General features: G+C 29.6%; 4 protein-coding genes across 4 annotated transcripts; 3 read left to right on the top strand and 1 right to left on the bottom strand.

Annotated features, from left to right (window-relative positions):
• The first annotated feature begins 1750 nt into the window (after positions 1 to 1750).
• On the top strand, positions 1751 to 13422 carry LOC139992996 (polyamine-transporting ATPase 13A3). The gene is made up of 18 exons (XM_072014348.1): positions 1751 to 2310; positions 5683 to 5799; positions 7183 to 7250; positions 7326 to 7493; positions 7692 to 7762; positions 7832 to 8098; positions 8306 to 8510; positions 8936 to 9134; positions 9450 to 9561; positions 9649 to 9838; positions 9922 to 10122; positions 10217 to 10402; positions 10505 to 10879; positions 10970 to 11111; positions 11209 to 11357; positions 11443 to 11671; positions 11758 to 11839; positions 12157 to 13422. The coding sequence occupies exons 2-18, from the start codon at positions 5784 to 5786 to the stop codon at positions 13202 to 13204; spliced, it is 3708 nt and encodes a 1235-aa protein (XP_071870449.1). The 5' UTR covers positions 1751 to 2310; positions 5683 to 5783; the 3' UTR covers positions 13205 to 13422.
• Positions 13423 to 13467: 45 nt separating this feature from the next.
• LOC139993000 (testis-expressed protein 10 homolog) lies at positions 13468 to 15758 on the bottom strand. The gene is made up of 5 exons (XM_072014352.1): positions 15558 to 15758; positions 14320 to 15499; positions 14009 to 14246; positions 13785 to 13939; positions 13468 to 13664 (listed from the first exon to the last, which is right to left on the bottom strand). The coding sequence occupies exons 1-5, from the start codon at positions 15756 to 15758 to the stop codon at positions 13561 to 13563; spliced, it is 1878 nt and encodes a 625-aa protein (XP_071870453.1). The 3' UTR covers positions 13468 to 13560.
• Positions 15759 to 16079: 321 nt separating this feature from the next.
• On the top strand, positions 16080 to 21019 carry Hmt-1 (ABC transporter ATP-binding protein/permease Hmt-1). Its single transcript, XM_072014351.1, has 12 exons — positions 16080 to 16214; positions 16316 to 16354; positions 16753 to 17225; positions 17312 to 17511; positions 17623 to 17785; positions 17990 to 18198; positions 18277 to 18423; positions 18494 to 18717; positions 18801 to 19081; positions 19158 to 19258; positions 19342 to 19843; positions 19919 to 21019. Exons 3-12 carry the CDS (start codon positions 16917 to 16919, stop codon positions 20306 to 20308), a joined length of 2526 nt encoding a protein of 841 aa, XP_071870452.1. The 5' UTR covers positions 16080 to 16214; positions 16316 to 16354; positions 16753 to 16916; the 3' UTR covers positions 20309 to 21019.
• Positions 21020 to 21351: 332 nt separating this feature from the next.
• Positions 21352 to 23982, top strand: LOC139993003 (serine/threonine-protein kinase 16). Its single transcript, XM_072014355.1, has 6 exons — positions 21352 to 21599; positions 21883 to 22117; positions 22206 to 22410; positions 22478 to 22632; positions 22712 to 22846; positions 22916 to 23982. The coding sequence occupies exons 1-6, from the start codon at positions 21490 to 21492 to the stop codon at positions 23030 to 23032; spliced, it is 957 nt and encodes a 318-aa protein (XP_071870456.1). The 5' UTR covers positions 21352 to 21489; the 3' UTR covers positions 23033 to 23982.
• Positions 23983 to 25802: the final 1820 nt, after the last annotated feature.

Here is a 25802-nt window from a genome sequence, read left to right as displayed (position 1 = left end):
GCTACTCATAATTTGCAGTTGCTATCGTAATTCATCTTTTACGTGGAACGTTGTGAAACTAGAAAATAAATAATAATCTCTAAATACAAGTTCTTCACCGATATATGATTTACATCAACGATTTTTCTCTCTTTTATAATTAATCACATATAACTTTCTTCTATTACATTATTTTTTCCTCTCATTATAAAGCAACAAATTATTTTGATGAAATATATAATTCTGTACAATAATGAGGTAAATAGTTTAAGAACTATTTTATACTTTTTATAAGTAAATGGCTTTCATCTCTCTTATATTTCCGAAATATCAATATATGATTTATACTAACAGTTAATTTTAATTAATAATATGTAAATTTCGATTATTATTCTTATCTTCTTTTATCACGAGATTACAAGATATTACAAGATAACAAATTATTTCAATGAAACATACAATGTATCAGTAAAATCAATAAGTAGTGTATTAATAAAATACCATTGCCATGCTTCCGGATATATGTAAGTGAAAGGCATTTCTTTATCGAACAGTATCACGCGTGCTGTATGATGCACGAAACGATCGAGTGAATGAATTTCCATCTCGCAGACTTATTGACGTCAGCGAAGTGATATCAGCAAAATCCAAACAAAATTAAAACTGACGAAAATATTTGTACACTTACTATAGAAAATTTTTATGTATACATTATGGGTATTATATAAAACATTTTGAAATTTCATTATTACTCTAATGGGAACTCATTATATTATACTCATTACCACATTATTACTCATTATATTTGTCAAATCTGAAACTGATCTGAAAATATATATAGAAGTTACAAAATAGTTACTACAAACATATTTAGTAAAATATTAATATAACACATAAATAGCCATTTAAAATATGTAATAAGTGTTAAAGATGATCGTACTGGATATTTAGACTTATTAATAAATTGCAGATTTTTATAGACAGTGATTACAAAAAGTATTTGCACATAGCCTTATTTTTCAATCAAGCCATTTTTTTATCAGATTCTATATATAAGTTCTATATATAAGTATTCTATATATAAATATATTTAATATACTTGGTTCTAGTTAAATACTACATAAATGTTGCAATGAATACGATTATGTGTAAATATTTTTAGTAGCCACTGTATTTATAGGAAATTTGAAGGTGCAAGAATGCACATAATGCATATAATATGCAAGAATATATGAGATATTCAAAGTAGAGTATTTATTATGATATTTACTAGATAAAACAAATTTCTATTAATACTAATCTAAATACTTTTGTGATTTCTAGAAAATACGTACTTCCACTAAATACGTTGTAGCTTTCATGTACATTTTCAGATTTATTTCAAGCTGTAAGAATATAACCGTGATAACCGGTCTCATTACACTATTACTGAAATTTCAAGATGTTTCGTATAACACACAAAATATAGTGGTAAAAGGTTTCTACAAGTGTTCGAATACTTTCGTAAGTTACTGTACGTGCTCTTGATTTGTTCAAATAATCGTGTTTTCACCTGCTCCCATTTGCGGAATTAGTTTGTCGATTTGACGTAAGTCACGTGTCGCCACAGGAAAAAGAGTTAAATATGTATCGGTGTGCGATCTATCGGTAAGTTCTGCTGCGAGAAAAGTGAGCGATCGTCGATAGCTAGACCGAGAGGGGATAAATTCGTACACCAGAGTTACAGGAGAGGTACAGAATGGCACAGTATAGCCGGGTGCGTGGCGCGAAACAGATAGAGTGGTGCATTCGTTGAAATGATAGGTTACTTCGATTGATCGAATCTATCTAGAATTTCTCTGTACTATCACAAAACCATTTTAACGAAACGTTTGATATTCCCAATCAATCTTCGTAGAGTGTACATTATCAATTTTCGATTCGATCACGATTAAAACGTTGGCCTTGTGACACTTCCTGCTACAATTCGATATATTGATACCATACACGATTCGATATATATCACTGTTGATTTTGACTTCAATATTTCCTTTTAATGATCCTTGAAGTAAAGAAGTAAAATTTTCCTCGGTCTTTATCGCGTGCATCAATAGGTCGTAATCATAGTGAGCTTACGATTTAGTATCGGTAATATTGAACACAGAAGCGAGAAAAAATTACAGCCAAGAACTTTACTTGTAAATCTTTCGCGTTTTTTGTGAAGATATAGTAGCGGTGAAAATTGCTCGATTAAAAGTTCGTTGGGAATGCACGTACCCGTGCACAAGCCTTGGACTACGTCCCCGTGAAAATAAAGGGATTGGACCAAGGGAAGGATTACTAAAAATTCGAGTATGTTTCTTCTATTTATACAACAGCTACAAAAGCTATTTGCACAGTACTGCATTTGCTATAATACTCACATATTAATTAATTAGATTCAAGGATGATAAATTTCGTATCTTGTTATAGTACTTTCATGCGACTACAAAAAATTAACACTATAAATATAGAATGTATAGATGCTGATGACAATATGCTTCATTGCAAAATAAGAATATGTACAAATTCTTTTTGTAGCCACTGTAAATATTTCATACGTTTTCAACACTCATTCTAGGGTGTATTCACTATAGCATAAACAACATAAAATTTGTGATATTATTTATCAACTTATGTCGCGATAATTGCTTTCTTCGATAATAAATGAAGAATGGAAGACTATTTCTTGTACTCTTTTTATAAAGTAAACTGCACACAATTTTGTACTTATTTCGATAAGCAAATCGGTAAGTAAAAATATTTTTTAGTATCTATTCATTTATCGCCAATTACTTAATTGTACCATCACACTTCACGAACTAATCTTTCATTTGTTTTTGTTTCATAGAATCTTGATTAATTTTATCATCAAAATATAATTCCCGATTGTTCCAAATAACGTAACGATATACATATATTCCCCGATTTATTCTAGTCATCGATAAAAATGAACCGGAAACAAGCAACCATAGTGAAAGTAACAGTTTAATTCATCAATCAGTAGAGTTTGAACATTTAAATCAGCACGAATGAAAAGGAAAAGTAGTTTTTTATAATCGATACACGCAATCGCGAATTTTTCTATGAGACATCAATTTTTGCGTTACTTCTGTTTCTCTTTTCCATTTCTCATTCACAGATCACTGATCTTTGCGAAAGAACAAGTTACTAAAGTTGCGGGTATTGCGTTATGCAATGACTAGTACCTAAAAGTATAGAAGCGCGAGTTGCATTTCTAATGACATGGTAAATAACACCGTTCACATAAAAGCCTTTCGTGACACACATTTCACAATAAAATGGGCATTGCATGGAACCGATAATGTTTATACATAATAGAATGGAGTAATATCGATACAAATATCTTATTTCCACGATACTATTGTCTCTTTTATCTTAAAATATATGTACTGATTACTGATAAATTAGGTCTAAACTTATTACTTTTGTTATCAAAAATGTACTTCAACATAAATAAAAAACAAATTATTATCTTTACACTCATTTGTCAATGCCTCTACATTGTGCCCTAACATAAATTTCATTCAGAGTAATGAATAAATTAATCTTTTTTATAACTTTTTTATAAATGGAAAAAAAGTCGATAAATTATTGAGTTTCTTGTAATTAAATGTCGAAAGAACTGTTTAACTACAATACACTTAAGTACTACAATAGAATGTTGAAGAAAGTACTTACATACCGTATTCAAATGTACAAATTGTCTTTTTTTCCGAAGAATCAATTAAGTGTGCTATTACATATAAGCTTTGCGTTCTTTATATGCAATATATTGTTCTATGTTAGAAGAAGTTCCTGAAATTATCATCAAATGTATTACCTTTGTTGTAGTAAATTTTAATACGTCTGAAATATGTTGCAGATATTTTCTGCTATTTTTTTATAAAGTTTTAATCGGTTGATAGAAACTTGGAAACCTCTGATACAGAACTAACACGAATTGTCATTTAAAAGCAATGTTTATCGTTCTATACGATTCTTACTACGAAATCAGATGAAGTTTATCGCGTTAATTAGAGCTATTACTGTGCCTAGAATTCCATTAAATAAAAATGCGTTCACGTATGAGTCAGGATCGTAATTATTTCTCAATTATATCAAGATCTAAATGACGTTAGAAAAATGTAAAAACAAATTATCGTTATTAACCGTATTTTATGTTTAAAATGATGATCACGTTCGAGCGAAAGATATTGCGACAGCCTACACCTTAGAATCTTTTTCTGCGATGAATGAATAGCATACTATGAACGCGTGTGTAACACATGGTAAATAAAAGAACCAATCATCTAAGAATACTTTAGCAAGCATGATTATTGTAAGATAACAGTGAAATAACAGGACACGTGCTTTCAATCCTATTTTATCTTATTCTTCAACCAGTTCACGCTAGAATGATATCACAGAGAAAAAAATATATGTCCATGATGCAGCTCTTCAATGTATCGCAATTTGATTTCCGATACAATCAAACCTTGGACAGTTGTTGAAAAAATGTCCACAACTCTGTTTGATATTACTGATTGTGAAATTTGTTCTTGCTATACGAAGCTTTGATACGAAAAAATTAACTACGAACACGTTTATATCGTCATTGATCGAAGGAGCTGGACAAAAAAAAAAGAATTCTGCAAGGTCTACGGAGATCTTAAATCAGAAATGAGGAAATGAAAGGTGGCGAGACTGAACGTGCTAAGAACTTCAATTTATGCAGTAAAAGCCAGATTAGATCGCTTGTATGCTGCTTGTTCTTTTAAGATAAACGTCAATCAAAAGAAGGATAAGTCTTTAAAGAACAGTTCTGTGCATAAAAGTTGTTTCAAAAATAGCTATCGAAATTTTTTTTACCATTACTCATTCATAGTCTATTAATCACTCCTTTGAATGAATATTTCAACTCTTTTTCCTTTAATTACAGATAAATGTACGATAGTTTTATAAATGATGGATCATTCGTCTTTATGACATAGACTCTCTGAAGATTATTTAGAAATTCTATGGTACCCAAAATCGAATTATCGTTGCATTGGAATGATTTATGCGTGGAGTGTACTTTTTGCAGAAACATATTTATCCTTGTAATATGATATTATACATATTTTAATTTGTCGACTCAGTGTTAAAAATAACGATGAAGGCAGCGTGAAGAAAGAAACTGTCTTGCTAACAATAAAAAAGTACTGTCTAAAAGGTAGAATAGTTTAATTGATCTGTTCACCGGTGTACATAGGTGGACATCAATTGTCTTGTTGTTCCACTTGCATTTGGTTATACTTGATCGAAAACTTGAATAAGACTGCATAGATTAGTCAGTACACGTGGCTGGCTGTAATTTCGCCACTTGACTCGCCAACAACTTATTATGTCGTAATTCAAGTGCACGGTCACTGTAATCATGTTCAGTGTCGAACTACCTATTTGACGTCTGTTCTAGCAGTGTCTTCTTTCACGAAATAACCGCATTAGTATTCCTTCCGTACGCCGTTTAATTCCTCGCGAAGAACATGGTCACCTGTTCTTCATTTACAATGGATTTAAACACGATCTTTTCATCTCTTTTGCGTCTGATTATTTATTTATAAGCGAAGGACCATTGATTTTCTAAAATTATCTAATAGAAAGTTTTCTTCATTTATGTGAAAATTTTACATTTTATTCTAGCTGCGGCTTGTACAAGCGGAAATCCGTATTTGACGGCGTCTCAAGTTCAAGGAAAGAACTTGAGGACTCGAAAGGACCATCAGCAGCAAAAGTTTAAAGTTATGACAACATCCAATGGTAAGTCACGTGTGACATATACTCGAAAACATCTTCTGATTATATTTCTGCTGCTATTGATTTTTTAGTCTTCTCACGTATAAATTCTCGCTAGAAAGGCCGAATCGAAGATATTGCTTTCGAAAATGACAAGAATCTTTATGATACCGCCATGAATTTAGAGATCTATATATTTTATCAAATAAAGAAGAAATTAAACTATATAGATTTCAGATTTACTTATGTATCTGTGAAAAATTCAAGGATTTATTACTCAAGAATATGTACAATATTCAGAGTATACTACTGGTTATGATATTTAGCGGATGAAACAAATCTCTACGTAGATTTCATTTCTTTTACTTTTGTGTTCATAAAGAAATAAATTTCATATTTTATAAACATCCACAACTTAATCATTGTAAACACATCCTGAAACGGAAGGAGATATTGAAGCAAATAAAATATTATTTTAATGATAAAATAAGAAAGTAAATAAAACAATGATACGTTGATAAAATAAGCAATTGTTTGTAAACGACATCAATCCATGTGTTCGCGAATCTTTCGAACTGATAATAACGTCAACAACCGAGATTCACGAACCTTCAAATACGTATAATCAAAGAATTTTTATTTGCGAGTGATAAGAAGATTCGCTGTTGCACGTTCCTCAGTTATCGCTAATGACAAATTTCCGCAGAATCCTTATAAATATATATTTTTTTTTTATCTAAGATGCAATCGCGTCTGATGACCTGATAACTAGCGAACACTATCGCGACATAACCGGATAGTGTTTGCCAAGGAATTATCGTTTCTAACGGGAAAACGTTTCCTTCGAGTGATTCGTGCGAACAGCTTTGATTCATCGTAACGATAACATAAGACGTCAGAAATCTGCACTCGAGTTCTACCATTAAATCTAAAAGAAAAAGAAAACACTGACGTTTTTACAACTACAAATAACTTGCTATTAATTGATATCGATTCGATTATTATTGCCTGAACAAAAAAAATTATATCAAAAATGACACGTATCGATAAACTACACAACTTAGTTACATGTTGAATACGTTCCACACCATCTAGGTCACTAATGTTTCATAGTGTATAATTATCAGAAGCAAAAGCTTTCACTGAAGTATTCGTACACATGTATAAGATGGTTCAATAAAAGTTGTTACCTTGGATATTTGCAGAAGTAAAAATATAAGGGAAAAATGTCTCGAATGAAAGTTATTTGTTACGTAATCTTCTACAAAACATATAATAGCAAAGTTTTATTCGAAAACTTTTTCTCATTAACACACATTCTATGTATCGAATATTGAGAAATATTTCACAGCTTAACATTTAAAATAAAAGCGAAATCATTATATTTTTATGATTTTCTTTGTTTAGGGATAAAGGATGACCAAACGTCGAGAGTGCAGTGGCAGAAGATTCATACTGGTCAGGATGAAGACATGGTGAGTATCTATAATAATTTATTCTATAGTACAATTTCACAGATATCTTGATTAAATTTGATATATTGCTTTTAGCGTGTTTATGGATTCGAAAAGAGCAAATCAAAAAGTATCCTAACTTATATTTCTTACGTATTAACCATCGGGTGGATCAGACTCTTGTTCCACTGGTATCCCCAATTACATCTCTATGCTACTCACAACAAGTGTTCTTTGAGTTGTGCCACGAAATTGCTTATAACTGTAAGAATTTTGAACTATGCATCATTAGACATTTTTTATCAATTTTTAAAAATATAAATATTAATTGTATCGAATATTCAAAATTTCAACCATTACATCCTTCAAAACATATTTATTTAAAATATCCACCAAGAAACTAATCTTTCGGATTAACATAAATTATTTAATTAATAGTTATGGATATAATTTCGTATCTAGGATAACTATCAAGGAAAATATAAATCATATTTCGTGAAGGATGTGAAGACTATTTCGGCGAAGAATATCAGGTTGGTTCAGTTCTGAACTTCCTGTCAATATAATCTTCACAGATACAAATAGATTTTCTTTTTTATTAGTACCCAGGATTTATTCAAAGATTTGGGTAGCAATGACAAGGAGTTCGTCGAGAAAATCAGATGTAAAAAGTTGAAGATTAATTTAGAGAATGGCACACAGTGTGAAATGTACGAGGTCAAAGCTTTCTGGTGCAAAAAACAATGTTACATCTGGGACATTACACAAAATACATTTTCTAGATTGGTAGGCCTAGACAAGTACACACTGTGTTCGGATCTTAATCTTAATAATAATCATGGACTCTCTAAGGAAGAACAATGCCTTAGGTAATGATAAAGTAATCTAATAAGTGATAATTCATGCATTCACATCATGATTTTAAAAGATTCGGAATAATTAAGCAATTACTCTAACAAGTAAAATGCCGTATTACATTATACATATTTAATTCATTACATACATTTTTTATTTAACATTCAGAGTATTATTCGAAATGAATGATTATTATTCTGATATCTCTTCTTACTTTATAGACGGATCGTATACGGAAGCAATGAAATCGGCGTTCCTGTGCAAAATATAGGCGTATTACTATTGTTAGAAGTCTTGAATCCATTTTACATTTTTCAAGTATTTACTTTGTGTGTGTGGTTTGCAGAAGGCTATTTATACTATACCGCAGCAATCATATGTATGTCATTGTTTGGAATTATCAGCTCTATAATACAAACTCGTAAGGTAAAAACGCTATTCTAAAACCTTATTGCGTTCTGAAACAGGCATTATTTAAATAAAACGTCGTAAAAGAATTTTATTTTGGAGTGAAGTTAACCGAGCAGCTTATTAGCTTTATCAAAAGTCTTTATAACGTCATATTTTACTAATCTAGATTAGGCTAATGCGCAGAAAAGACTAGTTCAGGTCTGTTCCTGAATAATTAAACTGAAGGCCTTTCCTAGTTATTTGTTTCCTAGTTCTTACAACCTCGCTATATTTATTCTATAATATGTACTGGAACAGTGTATGTAAAGTAATTTCTTCTTAGAAATTTTACAGCAATCCAGAGTCCATTTATAAATGTCTAAAGCCCAGATCGTGAATGTAAATTTTCCATAGACCTCTTTGAATCCTATATTCATGTTGAAACGAGAAACGTTTTGCAGAATCAAATCAATCTTCACGGTACAGTCACATCCACGGAAACAGTTCGCGTGTACAGGAACTCTAAAGTGACAGAAAATATACCGAGCAGTGATTTAGTACCAGGTGATATCATAGAATTACCCAAGCATCAAGCGACTGTCGTTTGCGATGCGGTACTTTTAACAGGACAATGCATTTTAAACGAATCGATGCTGACTGGTATGATTAATCATAAACTAATTCTAACTAATTGTAAATGTTTCACGAAATTTTTTGAACAGCTAACTAAAACATTTTTATTTACATATTATTTGTATTATATAAAACTTATATAACACTTGTATTAAATACACATTTGTTTCAAACTTTATCAATACTGATAATGATACTATCAATCATGATAGTCTCATTGTAGTTTTCAAAATGTTTCGTATTAATACAAATAATAACATTCGTAAAGAGTTTATACAAGTGTTCGAATACTTTCGTGGATTACTGCATTAATTAGTTTTCACTTACTGAATAAAATTTTAGGGGAATCTGTACCCGTAACGAAAACCCCATTACCATCACGTCACGTTTTGTACGACTCTAAAGAATGCTCTCATCATACGATGTATAGCGGTACCACTATTATCCAAACAAGGTAATACCTTGTTCGAACTGTGCATAATTGCTGCATACGTTATAAATTGTAAACTATTTTTAACTGTTAATTCGCATTCGTCATTAGAAGTTACAACGACCGACCAGTTCTAGCTCGAGTTATTCGAACAGGATTCCATACGAGTAAAGGTTCTTTGGTCGCTGCTATCTTGTACCCACCCCCTGCAGATTTTAAGTTCGATCAAGATTCTTACAAGTTTATTGGCATACTAGCACTTATCGCAACATGCGGTTTCATTTACACTATTGTAACCAAGGTACATTTTATATTTTCATTTCCAAGAATAAACGCTTAATGCATTTCTTGAATAAGATATTACACAAATATTCTTTTCTCTAGGTTTCCAGGGGAATCACAGCGGGAGATATAGTGATAAAAGCTTTGGATATAATAACAATAGTAATTCCACCAGCATTACCTGCAGCAATGACCGTAGGAAAGCTATACGCTCAAGTACGATTGAAACGAGCACAAATATACTGTATTAATAATAGAGTTATTAACGTATCTGGCAGTATAAATTGCATCTGTTTCGATAAGGTTAGAAGAATGTAGTCTACATAACTTATATAATTTAAATCTGAGGATATTATATAATATTAGTTAATTATCTTTTGTATATTTCTATCTATAGACTGGTACTTTAACAGAAGATGGTTTAGATATGTGGGGTATTGTGCCTTGCACAAATGGTGTTCTCGGTGAAGCAGAAAGATCTATTCCCAAATTAAACAATCATCTTCTTTTTGAGGGAATGTTAACTTGTCATGGCTTAACATTAATAAATGGTACACTCTGCGGGGATCCTTTGGACGTTAAGGTAATCTACTATAATAAATTACAATTATACAGAAATCATCCTTGAATCAAAGTATCATTGAAAAAATTATTAATTATTGATTTAGATTAATTATTGTTTTAGATGTTCGAAAGTACCGGATGGATATTAGAAGAGTTCAATAACGAACATTCAAATAAATACGATCTCGTAGCACCAACAATCGTGAAGCCGTCGAAAAACAATAGTTACACGCAAAATATGAACGAAATATCGGAAATTGGAATAGTGCAACAATATCAATTCTCGAGCTCTCTTCAACGAATGTCTGTGATAGTACGCGTACTGGGTTCCGATACGTACAAAGCTTACACGAAAGGATCACCTGAAATGATACTTAGTTTAAGCAAACCCGAAACCATACCGAAAGATATAATGATCTGTTTAAAACGTTACACAGAACAGGGTTATCGAGTGATAGCTATGGGACAAACGAAATTACCTGAAAATAGTAATAAGGTAAGTAATTAATTTGATATTTCTTTTTATAAACTTCCAATTTTCTATATTCAATTAGATTTTCGATTACATTTCCTATATCCTGCACAGATAATGAAATTGCCTCGAGACGCGGTCGAACAGAACCTTGAATTCTTAGGTTTAGTTATTATGGAAAACAGGTTGAAGGCACCAACTATACCAGTGATCAGAGAGCTAAGAACAGCTAACATACATGTTTTAATGATTACGGGTAATTAGAGTTTAGCAATTTCCGTACGATGGTATTTCAACATATCAGTATTAGTTGTTGGATAGCAAAATGACTTACTCACTTTTCACATTCACAGGGGATAACATTCAGACTGCAGTGAGCGTTGCGAAAGAATGTGGCATTTTGTCGCCGCAAGAATCTGTGATAGATGTGACGGTAGTTATGAAAGAAAATAAATCACAGCCTGAGATTTATTTCAATGCTCAAGAAATGTCTTCAAAATTGGTAAATTCCTTAAATTCCAATGCAAATTTTTAAAATTGATATTCAGAAAAATTGAAGAGAACAGCTAACTATTTCATTTTTCCAGAGTCTTCATAATAAAAAACTTAACATACTGGAATTGAAAGATATAGAACGAAATATAGGCAACACTAATTATCGATTCGCATTAACAGGCCAATCATGGCAATTATTGCGTGAGCATTATCCAGACATCATAGCAAAAATTTGCGTCCGTGGTGCAATATTTGCCCGGATGACCAGCGATCAAAAGCAACAATTAGTGTTGGAATTAATGCAACTTGGTTATTATGTGGGTATGCATCGCCATTTAACATTTACCGTACATTAATTTCATTACCCTGTACAATAGCCATTTCAAAATGTTTTACAACCATTCTAGCTATGTGTGGAGATGGTGCTAATGATTGCGGTGCTCTGAGAGCTGCACACGCAGGCATATCCTTATCCGAAGCAGAATCTAGGTAATATCTCAATGCTAAAGAATTACATCATTTTTTTTACATAACAACCACGGGCGATTTAACTTTCATATATGACAAGTTTATCATACATGATTATGTATTTTATTTTTATTTTATTTTATTTTATGTGATTTATCATATATTTTTTATGCTATATAGTGATTCTAAAAATTTAGCCAACGCTTGCTCTCAGTTTATTTTTTAATTATACACTTGGAGACAAGAAACAACTTTCTATTTACAAGGAGAGTTAGCCTAAATTTCTAGAATTATTCTGAATATTTGTGTAGTAACATTCAGCGAAATATCGTTTTTAGCGTTGCGAGCCCCTTCACATCCAAAGTACCGGATATAACCTGCGTACCAAAGGTGATAAAGGAAGGTCGTGCTGCATTAGTTACGTCATTTGGAATTTTCAAATTTATGGTCACCTATTCATTGACAGAATTTTTATCTGTCATTATTCTCTACTCGATCGACTCGGATCTGACAGATTTGGAGTTTCTGTTCATCGATATCTGTCTTATCGTTAACTTTGCTTCATTTTTCGGAAAAACTCGAGCGTACGAAAAACAATTAGTAAAAAAACCTCCTATGACTAGTTTGCTAAGTTTCACATCGATCTTCTCTTTGTCTGTACATATGTTGATAATGACGATTTTTCAAGCTATCGCTTATCATGCGGTTCGCACTTTTCCATGGTTTACACCATTCATTTACAACAATGACACTGGATATATGTGTTATGAGAATTATTCCGTTTATTGCGTTTCTATGTTCCAGTATATAACAATGGCTATAATATTTTCACGTGGGAAGCCATATCGAAAAGCCATTTACACGAATATTGCATTTACATCTTCCATAATATTATTGACCATCGTTTGCGCTTATATCACTGTTTATCCAGCAAATTGTATAGTAAATATGCTTCAACTACTCTTGCCTCCAGTGTACGACTGGAGGATTATTATTTTAGCACTCGCTTTTGCGAACTTTGTAGTTTGTTTCTTCGTTGAAACGTTTGTTATAGAGTATTTAATTGAGAAAAAATCCAAATCAAAATTTTACAAACCTGAGAAATCTAAGAAGGAATATTTGAGAGTAGAACACGAGCTAAAGAACAACTTAAGTTGGCCAACGCTCAGTAAAGAATTACCAACGTTACCACTAACTCCGAGCGTAGAAAATATCATTAACGTAACGTATCCAGAGGAGAAATCTTATAATAATGAGACTAAAACGAATTTACAAAACAATAGGACAATAGAGTCTAAAAATAATGATGGAATGCACGTATTTGATAACTACTCATTCGTTGATGATGAATCACCACGAAATACAAATATGGTAACTAGAGTTTAAGTTATACCTTGAAAATACTTTACCCGATTTTACAATTTTTAATACTAATATATGTACGTAAATATTACGAAGTATTTTCGAAACTTTAAGAGTGGTGCTGTAAAACGGTACAAACATTTTCAAGATAATACTTGTAATTGTTGTACGTGTATAGTGTATGTTTGTAATAACTATCAAGTAATTATTAATAATTTAATAAAATTAACGATTGCATATTACTAGTAATGTTTTAATGTCGAATAATATTTTTTAAATTTTAATAATAATTTATTAGTAATTTATTAAAAACATGAAAAATACAGTTTTCGTAGGAATTTGTAACAAAAATGTATGTAAAATATATATATTTATTTTGCTTAGTAGAAAATCTGGGTATCTAAGAAGTAAAACAAATTACATATCATAAGACGAGACTGTTTATTGTCTTCGGATCCGATAATTTCAATCTTTTTAGCATTTTCTGTAATACGAATAATAATTTCATTGTTCATAAGCGTATATGCAATGATAAATATAATATTTTTAACCATATGTAATGATAAATATAATATTTTTAATATTTTTAAAAGGTTATATTTACCTATAATATCTTTGTAATTTGCCACAAGTTCTTTTTGAATCCAACCTCTATAACGGAGCACAATTTTATTTATTGTTTGTATTGTATCTTCATGTATTTTTGACTTTAACAAGAGATTTGGCAAAGTTGAGATAAATTCTTTAAATGCACTTTCCCTATAATAAATTAGACATTATTGTAAGAGCATCAGGGACAGGTTTAGAAGAGATTGTAGAGTTATTTACCTGTGCAATTCATGTAAAGTATGATCTAACATTATCTCGCTAATCATAGAAAATAATTGTAACTGCATTTCGTTTTTTGACTGATTACAACATGCATTTACAACTAATTGTAAAGTTTCACTTAAATCAAGGTAATTTTTGTACCAAACTTTACTTGCTTTTAAAAATAATGTTCTCAGAAGCTTAGTCAGTTGTGGTAATACAGTATTATTTATATCAGACCAGATTTCAAGTTTCCCTATTAACGAAAAAGGCATTAACATATACTTTATCAATTTAATTGAAAATGCTAGAAATAGGTTCTACTATACCATTTAAATACTTAATTACAGATGTACAATAATTTTTCATTAATTTAGGCATCATTTTATCATCACTTTGGATCGATGTAAACCATACATAAATTTGACAAATTGCTAAGTTATATCCTAAACAAATGTCATATGAATTATCTATAGCAAAATCTTGTTGACGTTTTCTATTTCTTATTGAAGGAAGGAAACATCCTGTAACACCTAATTTATTGTATGGAAATTTTGAAACAAAATTCTTTGTGTAAGAATCTTGGAAATTACTTTTGAACCAAAATTTCATATTTACATCACATTCTGTGTATAATATATCTATACATTCAATTATTAATTGTATTATTTCTACAGTACTTTTTAATAATTCCAATGCTTCTGTAGAAATCAAAAGTGCAGAATAGTCAATATTTTTCTCATCTGGACATACTTCAATCCAGCTGTCAAATATAAGTGGCATGAGTAATTCTATGTAACTCATAAGTTCATCTGCATCTAAAGTATTATTACTGTTATTTCTTCCTTCATTGTCAATTCTTTCAAAATCAACTTCACAATTCTGAGAATTTATATTTGTATAAATAGGAATATATCTAGTATTTTTATTCACAGTTACAACTTTTGCACTTTCACCTGAACTGATAATCTGTTGAGATTTAAAAAAGGTAACAATAGAACTAAACATAGTAGCAAGTCTTTCTAATACTTTTATCCTCCATTTAACATTAGTGTTTTTAGAATTTAAGGTTGTTAATAATTGTCTTCCAGGTTTCATTTCTGTATGCAATCTGGAAATCATATCTAAAAAATTTGGCAATACTTTGTAACTGTTTCTTGCTAGTATATTGCTACAGTTTTGTACAAGTACATCCAAGAAAAGTAAGGCATCTTCTTTGATATAAGGATCAATATGTGTCATAGCACATCCCAAATAGGAAATCAATACATCACAATATGGATTAAGTTGATCATTAGAAACTGGTCCAAGGATTAGACTCAAAACTTTCAAAGAGTTACGTCTAATATCTTTCTCTTTATCAAGGGACAATGCACAAATACCTTGCAAAAGTGGTCCAAATTGTGAACTTAATAATTTCAAAGAATGTTCTGACAAAATTTCTTTTAATTCTTTTACAGCATCTTGTCGAACTGTTGAATTATGATGTTGTAAACGTAACAATAATTCCTAAAAATTAAATTCTTATTTTGAATCTTAATATAGAATTATAAATATAGAGTAATACCTTAATATTAAGCTTCCTCTTGCTAAGTATGTCCGTCTTATCATGCTGCTTCAACTGTTCTCGTATAACTATCTTTTTAACTTTAAATGAAGGATCTGTGACATTTAATCCTTTTGGTAAATGTTTCGTTTTCTTTGCTTTCAGTTTTACCTTCGCTTTTTCAGACTTTAGGCGTTTCAAATGTTTATGACCCTTAGCCATGACTAATTAGTATAAACGAAATAAATTTCTGTCAAATTTTAGTTAATAAAAGTTGTATGTATATTTGTTTTAGGTTATGTTCATATAACTTTTAGTTTAGTACAAAAAATATACTTTATGTAAGTCATTACTTACTATACAGTAGATTGGTTAAAAAAAGTGCATACAATATGGCAAAAGTAATAAGAAACACCTCGTATTTTCACAATTGTTTTATAAAAACGTAGTTATATATCATATACCCACGAGGTATAGGCATAACTACTTAGTCATATCATGTGCTTTTAAATATACATATATACATTAGATTGAAGTGACATGAGAAGTGCATTTCTCTGCTCTGACGTTGGATATAATGTAAATTTCTTTAATTTAGAGAAAATAATTTGTAAATGTCTGTAAAAAGATTTCTTACTTCGTGAAATCGATGTCTTATCCTCATGTAACAATATTATTGTGAGTGGATTCATTAAACTCTACGACTATATATATTAGGTTAGGTCGTTTTAGAAAAATATTTGCATCTTCAGTCTTACAAAACATTAATTCGATTACAGGTTTATCGTGACAAAGCAAATGTGTTTAGAAAAAAAAAGGTAAATAGTTTAATCATTTCACGTTTTACATTGAAATAAAATGATATCATAAATTTCTAGAAAAAATTGTTTACTGTTGCACCTTTTTTTGTAATTATTCTTTAATGTGAAATGATGTAATATGAAATTAATTTGTATTATAAAAATATAATGTTATAATTTATCTTATGTTTATAAGTATGATATTTTTGATTATGATATATTTTAGTTAATGTCAATGTTAATTTGTAAAACTATATAAAAATATATGAATTTTATGTGGCATTTAAGTATCTAGTGATATTTAGAATTTTTAAATTCTAAACATAATAAAACTTATATAATCTCATTATGATACAGTATTTTATCTAAATATAAGCTTTCAATACACATATAATGTATCTTATATACTTTTTCAGATGTTATCAATAAACTAGAAGTTACAATGAATTAAAATAATTGTGAATGAATTAAATAATACGCTGATTAATAGTGTAAACTTGTAATATAATAACAAACATTACCATTGAAGGGTTACTTTTACGACCTTCTAGTGGCAAATTTAAGTTTGAGAGAGTCAAAGATGAATAATACAATGACTTACTGTCCTCCAAATATTACCTTCTCCGATATTTGGGTGGACCATGGAATGTCCAAATGCTTCATGGACACTATCAGTATTGCAATTATTTCTTCATATTTATTAATTTTTGGTACAATTCAACTTTGGATGTATCGGAAATATGGGACAGAAACTGCTGCAACTTTATTACCTAGAAATAAATTGTACAATGTTCAAAAATTTTTCCTTTATTTTGTTCCAATACTTAGTGTAGTAAGAATAATTCTACAAGGAACAGTTTTGAATGACAATAAAATATATGGTTACATGGTAACGGATTATGTTCAATTTTTATTCTTAATAATATTCTTAATAATATTCTTTAATTTTAGAATATAATGAATTTTAATTTTTAGATTCTCACAACAGTATTAACAATAATTGTGTATCCATATTCAATATACATACTAAAGGTAGAAAGGCATAAACTGTTACCAAGTGTGCCACCGCAAGGACATGGACTTGTATTATTGGGCTTTTGGACTTTAGCATTTGTTGCAGAAAATGTTGTGTTTGTTAATATTGGTAAAGTTGAATGGTGGTTCCATTTAAACACGTAAGTTTTAGAGCAATAAGCTTCCTAAATACTCACATGATTAAGGAACTATCTATAGTTGTTTATTGTATCTGGTGAGATGGTTCTTATGTATGTGTGTGCTATTTACAGATTAACAGACCAGATTGAGATGGCACTGTTCATTCTACGTTATGTTAGCAACCTTATTATCTTTGCTCTAGGTCTCAAAGCTCCAGGAATAACTGGCAATACAGATTCTGAATATCATACTTTAAATAATGATCCAACTCCACGGTCAAGATATTATCAAGGTGTAAGTCATTGAAATATAATCTTAGTGGATGATTTGAATTTAATTGAAAAAAGGTTTTGTAATTGCTATTGGATTAAATAAAAGTTTTGAATATATAAAGAGAATGAAATTTGTTATATCAATATATAAATAGTTATCTGTTAAACGTTAATTATTTATTAAATTTTGTGTTTCATGATAATATAGCTTTGACAATATTTTTAGAGACCCGAGGATACCAGTTCTACGTGGAAGAATGCATGGTATAAGATAAAAACTTTGACACCATTCTTATGGCCAAAATCTTTCATGCTCCAACTCCGTGTTACTTTTTGTTTTGGATTACTTATATTGGGACGTTTAATAAACTTATATGTCCCAATTTATAATAAAAAAATTGTGGATAGTGTCACTGACATTCCTGTATTATTTAGGTATACAAAGTTTTCATTAAGATTTTACAAAAATAAATAAATAGGTATATTTCATAAAATGTTTAACTTTAATAACAGGTGGGATCTTATATTAATATATGTAGCATTCAAATTCTTACAAGGTGGCGGTACAGGTGGTATGGGATTACTAAATAATCTTAGGTCATTTCTGTGGATTCGTATACAACAGTATACAACTCGAGAAATAGAAGTAGAATTGTTTAGGTAAATAATCTTTTTTCGTAAAATCTTTTATACTTTTATATTTAACCTTTATATTTAAACATTTTTTTAGACACTTACACAACTTAAGTTTACGTTGGCATCTAGGAAGAAAAACTGGAGAGGTCTTAAGAGTTATGGATCGCGGGACAGACTCTGTAAACAATCTTCTCAATTACATCTTGTTTTCAATTGTTCCAACAATCGTTGATATCATTGTAGCTATTGCATTCTTTGTTGTTGCTTACAACAAGTGGTTTGGCTTAATTGTATTTCTGACTATGAGCCTTTATATAGGTAAATACTACATCTTTAACATTTCTGTATCCATTATTAAAATCACAGAATTTTTATTGAATTTCAATATTTTTGTACATTAGCTGCTACAATCTTGGTTACTGAGTGGCGTACTAAGTTCCAGAGACGCATGAACTTAGCAGATAATGCTCAAAAAGCACGAAGTGTAGACAGTTTACTTAATTTTGAAACTGTTAAATATTATGGGGCAGAATCATATGAAGTCGATAGTTATAGAAAAGCAATATTGGAATTCCAAGCTGCAGAATGGAAATCAATGATAACATTAAATATTTTAAATACTTTACAAAATATAATTGTTTGCAGCGGTTTACTTGCTGGTTCATTACTTTGCTTACATATGGTTAGTACAAAAAGTTATTCCAATTGTTTAAAATTTAAATATTTAACAAATACATATAATTCACTTATGATTATAGGTTATAACCAAACAAGGTTTAACCATTGGTGACTATGTTTTATTTGCGAGTTATATCATTCAGCTTTACGTGCCACTAAATTGGTTTGGAACATATTATCGGTCAGTATTTATGCCAGTATTACTTAAGCGTCAAATTATATAACCTATTTTAAAATAATTATATTTCTTTATTTTAAATACAGTGCAATACAAAAAAATTTTGTTGACATGGAAAATATGTTTGATCTTCTGAGAGAAGATCAAGAAATTATTGATGCTCCAGGTGCTGGTCCATTAATAGTAAAACGTGGCTTACTAGAATTTTTGAATGTGACATTTAGTTACACACCTGAAAAAGTTATATTAAAAAATGTTAGCTTCGTCGTACCAGCAGGAAAGACTGTTGCATTGGTTGGACCATCTGGAGCAGGAAAATCTACTATTATACGACTATTATTCAGATTTTATGATGTGGAACAGGGTGCAATTTTGATTGACGGTCAAAATATTAAAACCGTCACTCAGGATTCCGTGAGACGAGCTATAGGTGTTGTACCTCAAGATACAGTATTGTTTAATAATACCATAAAGTACAATATTCAGTATGGACATATCGAAGCTATAGATGCGGATGTAATATCAGCAGCTCGAAACGCGGACATTCATGAGAGAATTCTTTCATTTCCAAATGGTTATGATACACAGGTATGAGTTTAATAATAAAATTATTCTTAATTTGTTGATGTCTCGTCATACTTATTTTATTTGGTTTATGCATAGGTCGGTGAAAGAGGTCTCCGTTTAAGTGGTGGAGAAAAACAACGCGTTGCTATCGCGCGTACGATACTGAAAGAACCAGCGATCGTACTTTTAGATGAAGCAACAAGTGCACTTGATACGCAAACAGAACGTAACATTCAAGCAGCGTTAAACAAAGTCTGTGCTAATCGAACGACTATCATCATAGCACACAGATTATCTACGATAATACATGCCGACCAAATTCTTGTTTTGCAAGACGGAGAAATCGTAGAAAGAGGCAAACACGAAGAATTGATTTCTTATAATGGAAAGTACCATTCCATGTGGCAAGCACAATTGCAAAATGATCAGGAGGCTACCAAAGATTCAAACGATGACGCTCCAGAAAGCAAAACATTAAAATCATAATTACGTTTGATTTTATTCTTTAAATTTAATAATTGATTTTTTAAAAATCTATATTACTTATCTGTTTGTGAAAACTGACAGAAATTTATTTGTATCAAGTTACTTACATGGGTAACTTACTAAAAAGATATAAATTTAAACAAACATATACATTTTAATTTAATATCTATTTTAAATTTATATGAAGAATTTGTGATAGTACCTTCTTAGCTCTGTAAATAGTTTACTATGATCAGAGTATGATACATATGTATGTATAGAGTTATTATTGAAAATGGTCTAATTATTGTAGATGTTTTTTGCAAATGTCATTGAAGTCTCATTTTTTAAAAGAATGAATAAACAAATGTTTATGATAACTAGAGTTCGTCATCAGTTCCATACTTAGTTGTAAATAAACATTTTTACTCAATTGTTTACATTTATTTGACACCATTTATTGTATCAGAGACAGATAATTAAAATTTATCACAGTTAATTTCTTTATGCAAGTTTAATAACGTTAAGTGCTTTGCTCCTCAGGCTGTGCTCCAGTTTGCATAATTTCAGATGCAAATGCTCCATCTGGTACCCAACCAGATTCATCAATCGAAGTTGTTACAGTTACTTCTTGTGCACCCCAAAAATAATAACTTGTAAAAAATAACCATACTAGAGCGTACACTACCTAGTAATATAAACAATTAATAAAAGCATTATCTTTATATTAAATTTGTAGTAAATGTACATTTCAGCTTAAACCACTCGTCTTAAATTTTTAATAATGTTACAGATAAAATTTACTTGAGATGGAAAGAATTACTTTGAAGGCGACTTTCGTTTCTTGTGTAACCATATTGAGAAATCACAAATGGAGTTTATTCATTTCTATCTAATTTTGATGGTAGAATTTTCACAATATTTTTTTCTTTTGTTATAAAAGAATAATTAAGAAAGATTCAATATCGATTGTAAAATTTATATCAAGTTTTACATTTGTAAATTTTTTATAAAACTCGAACACGATCAATTTTAAAGAACGTATCCACCAAAAATTATTTATAAACAACTGACGTACAATGATCTAACTTAAACTGATCACAAATCTCAATGGTAACGTATGTAATGTGTGTCAAGATGTTTGCATATGAATAAAGATAATACATCAAGTAGAATCTTTCTTTTATTATGAATAACTAAGAATGAATAGCCTTGGTTTAAGCTTAATTTTAAAAATGGGCTGTATATGCTCAAAGGAAATAATAACGATAAATTCAAGAAAATACACGGTTCGTGAACATCTTGGAGAAGGGTATGTCTAACCATAAAATCAAATGTTATATATTATTCTAAAGCTTATCTATTTATGCAAATTTTATATGGAGCCTGTGTCCTTTATTTTAAAATACTTTATATCATATATTATGCTTGCATCGTTAAAGTAAGTTTTGTTATATCTCATTTAACCTAAGTCATGTCACATTTGTGCTGTATGAAAATTAATTTTTCTAAGTTATATGTAGATGCATTTAATTTAATAATGAATATCATAAGATATTTTCGTTGTTTGTAATATGATTTTAATGCAATTTTAGTGGATTTAGCACTGTGCTCTTGGTAGAAGATACAATGACTCACAAGAAGTATGCTATTAAAAAGATCATTTGTCATGGATTAGAAGATCAGAGATTAGCAGCAAAAGAAATAGAATACTATAATCTTGTAAAACATCCAAATATTATAGAATGTATTGATTCTACCTATAAAGGAACAGCAGATCCTATTGCTAATGCAACAAGTGAAGTACTGATTGTTTTACCTTATTATCATGTAAGTTATTCTTACATTAAAATATATATCTTAAGTAATATGTTTATTAACTTTGAATGAATTAAAATATAAATGTTTTTGTTCTTAGAGAGGTACCCTTGCAAATGAATTGGAAAGACGTGCTAAAAATAAGGATTACATGAGTGCACTAGATATTTTAAATATTTTTTTACAAATATGCGAAGGTGTAAAAGCATTTCACGAAACAACTCCAGAACCTCTTGCTCACAGAGATTTAAAGACTGCAAATATTGTCCTTGATGATGGAAATACTCCTATTTTAATGGATCTAGGTATATTTAATTTATTATAATATTCAATAAGAAACAATGATTATTAAATCAAGATTGACTTCTGTAGGTTCTGTAGCTCCAGCCAGAGTTAAGATATGCGGTTCACAAGCAGCACAAACTTTACAGGACTTAGCAGCTGAAAGATGTTCAATGCCATATAAAGCACCAGAATTATTCAATGTTGAAAGTTATTGTATGGTAGATGAACGAACAGATATTTGGGTAAGATCAATAATTCATAATTCTAAATATTTATTCTTAATTCTAATATATATTGAAATATATATATATATTGTTTTAGTCATTAGGATGCATTCTTTATGCATTGTGTTATTTTAAATCGCCGTTTGACGCGGTATATGAAAGGGGAGATAGTGTTGCTTTAGCTGTAATGAGCGCAAATATTACATTTCCAGAAGATGCTCCATATACGGAGGTACAATAATACTTAACTACAATTATTAGATCTTCAAAAGTTTAACGTTTAATTCCTTTTATTTTATAGGACATGCAAAATGTGATTTTATCAATGTTAAAGGTAAATCCTATGGAACGTCCTTATATATACAGTGTTATAGAAAACGTACAAGATTATATCTCGAAGTTAGAAAACAAAGTATAATCATGTAAAAAGCTATAATTTTAATATTTATTCAAACATTTATGTACAGGCAATTTTTTATACATACGTAATGTTTATTGTCCTGCAAAAAGAGAAATGCAATATTATAATGCAATAACACAAAATGAAAGTTTTAAACAGAACAACTGAAAATAATTGCATTACTTAGATATATCACTTTGATATATTTCATTCCTGAAAAAGAGAAGCAAAACATTTATGAAATAAGAGAATAACTTTTTCAAGCAAGCGATTTATATACATTTTAAATATGTAAATATCATCATTTTAAATTTTAAATGCTCCAGATTTATAACACATTTATATAGTATTATTGAAAACACAAATACGATAATATATGTTAATATATATAAAGAATATTGTTAGCTATCTAATTAGCTACCAACTTTTATATATAAGTTGACTTAAACATGTATTACTTTATACACTGCTGCGAATCAAGCATTTATTGTAAAAATACTAGGGGCCATACATTATTTAAATTCAGAGATAAAATATTGTTCTCAAAGCAACAATCACGTAATGCAAAAATGTTCATAACTGTATATATTTTTATATATATAATGCAAAGAATTTTTTTTCAATTATGCATATTGAATGAAAATTTCTTGAAATTTGATCAAAATAAAAGCTATCATTGCTATGTATTTAGTGCTATAAATAATTATTAACGTCTTTGTATTTCTTGCTGGACGTTTTCAAAATTCACGTAACTAAGCTTATTGTATGCAAAACTCGATAACATTTAATCTAAGATTTACGTGCAGATAGTGGTTAGAAGAATCGTACGATATGACGTATTACTGCTACGTCACGAATACGTCATAATAATCAAATAAAGTTTGAATATATTTGTATATCGTTAATAATATTTTCCATTAATTTGATGTAACTTTATCGTAAAATAAAATTTGTGTTTTATTAATTTATCAAGACAGTGATTATTACGGAAGCGTGAACAGTGTGATTTTGATCGTAAGGATGCATCGATAATTTTGAACCACACTTCACACCAGTAATGTCGCTACAGTAATTTAAAGTAGTTTTTTTCCACGAGTTTGTACTTTAAGTAGACATCTCTCACTTGTTTTCCAGATAGTGAAAGCTTCTTAAATTACTTTTTATATCATCATCTGTGCACAGATTGTAATTCGTAAGTAATTTTGTGTGTGTGTGTGTGTGTGTGTGCGCGCGCGCACACACACATATTATATATGTATATAGACATATTATATATGTGTGCACACATATTATATATGTATATATACACATATCCCGAAATAAAATTTTTATTATTTTTCATAGTAATAAACTAACCTTACATAGAGGCCAAAGTAAGGAATTTTTAATTTGTATCAATAAAAGACCTAGGAATCTAACAATTATATCGTTTCCAATTACTTTTTGTAATAACAAACTAACCTTATGGTAAGGTAATTTCATAAGAAACATTTCCGGTAACAAAAATTTAGCAATTTAACAATCTTTGACATTAACGTATTTACAATATTAAAATCGAAAATGGATTATTGAATTGACACTAGAAATAAAGAAGTGATTCTTTTTCTTTTTTATTCGATGTTAAATTTGTTATGCAAAGTATAATTTTTATCAAACACTAGGATAACATAACCTTAGTTTTTTATAATTTTGAAAATAGTACAATTTCTTCATCTATTAAAATCATTTTAAAAGATGTTACTTTGTACTGAAATGTATAATTTATATAAACATTTAAACAATCTAATATTTCATAGGTTCTAATCACAATTTTTGTGTGCTTCCTTTTGTTAAATCAAATTATTGTAAGGATATGATATATTCAAATTTCAGTCTTATCGTGACGTAGGAAATGCTGATGATTTACGCAAGAAATCTTGTGTGCTGCTATTATGCTGCCATTATCTGGTATTATGAATTTCAAGCAAAAAGTGGCATAAATTTATCATAAAGGAATTATCCTACAATTTGTTTATTAGATTTAATATTAGCAATTCTCATGTTTGTATATATACATTTTTATATACATTTTTCCCAATTTCCTTATCTTTTTTCTCGTTCTTTTTTTTTCAAGAATTGTCAAGTATTATTTTCAAGAGTCGGCAACTTGAAAAGGTCAAGGTTAAATTTCAGTTCAATGTAGGCGACGATCACAAGTAGAAAGATAAGCACGAAACTTTCATGAAGCTATTATTAGTTAAATTCGGTCTGCTTTTCATGGTTAGGAATAATTTATAAACTTTCTTAGCACCCTATAGACTACAGATATTCTTAGAAATGTAGATGTTCATGAGAATTAATATTTTTATGGACATAACTGTAGAAATAAAATCAAAATAGATTTTTTCAAATTAGATTTTCTTTCTTTTAATAGTAATAAGAATTAGAAATAAAGATATTAATTTGTATAATTAACTAGCGTACATATATAATCTATACTACATATACGCCTAACCCCAACCTAACCCCAATCTGTAGTTGTGAAATTATGTATCAATGTTTGATATTTTGTAAGAGAAATTTACGACTATATAAGATTCAAATCAGACTTTCCAATCAGACTTTATATTCAATAAAGTTGATATAAACTACTAGATATCAAATTGTATAGTAGATTTATCTGATGATAAATTATTTAAAAAGTCAATAGATAGTGATTTGCTATTATTTTTTCTAAACCAGTAACTTAAATAAATGGAAACGTGATTATCATGAAATAATCGCTAATAAAGCGATGCCAAGGTCTGAT

This window comes from Bombus fervidus, chromosome 12, assembly GCF_041682495.2.
Source record: "Bombus fervidus isolate BK054 chromosome 12, iyBomFerv1, whole genome shotgun sequence".
Classification (NCBI taxonomy): Eukaryota; Metazoa; Arthropoda; class Insecta; order Hymenoptera; family Apidae; genus Bombus; species Bombus fervidus.
This window is presented reverse-complemented; position numbering and strand designations above follow the sequence as displayed.

Bases quoted from the DNA above. Each gene is read 5' to 3' on its own strand.
- LOC139992996 (XM_072014348.1), top strand. The intron at 8,099-8,305 runs GTAATGATAAAG...CTTACTTTATAG, and splicing joins AAGGAAGAACAATGCCTTAG to ACGGATCGTATACGGAAGCA. The intron at 11,840-12,156 runs GTAATATCTCAA...TATCGTTTTTAG, and splicing joins TTATCCGAAGCAGAATCTAG to CGTTGCGAGCCCCTTCACAT.
- LOC139993000 (XM_072014352.1), bottom strand. From the start codon at position 15,758: ATGGCTAAGGGTCATAAACATTTGAAACGCCTAAAGTCTGAAAAAGCG. The intron at 13,940-14,008 runs GTAAATAACTCT...AATTTATTATAG, and splicing joins ACTTTACATGAATTGCACAG to GGAAAGTGCATTTAAAGAAT. The intron at 13,665-13,784 runs GTAAATATAACC...TTCGTATTACAG, and splicing joins AAATTACAAAGATATTATAG to AAAATGCTAAAAAGATTGAA.
- Hmt-1 (XM_072014351.1), top strand. From the start codon at position 16,917: ATGAATAATACAATGACTTACTGTCCTCCAAATATTACCTTCTCCGAT. The intron at 17,226-17,311 runs GTAACGGATTAT...TTTAATTTTTAG, and splicing joins ATAAAATATATGGTTACATG to ATTCTCACAACAGTATTAAC. The intron at 17,786-17,989 runs GTAAGTCATTGA...CAATATTTTTAG, and splicing joins GGTCAAGATATTATCAAGGT to AGACCCGAGGATACCAGTTC.
- LOC139993003 (XM_072014355.1), top strand. From the start codon at position 21,490: ATGAATAGCCTTGGTTTAAGCTTAATTTTAAAAATGGGCTGTATATGC. The intron at 22,633-22,711 runs GTAAGATCAATA...ATATTGTTTTAG, and splicing joins ATGAACGAACAGATATTTGG to TCATTAGGATGCATTCTTTA. The intron at 22,847-22,915 runs GTACAATAATAC...TTTATTTTATAG, and splicing joins AAGATGCTCCATATACGGAG to GACATGCAAAATGTGATTTT.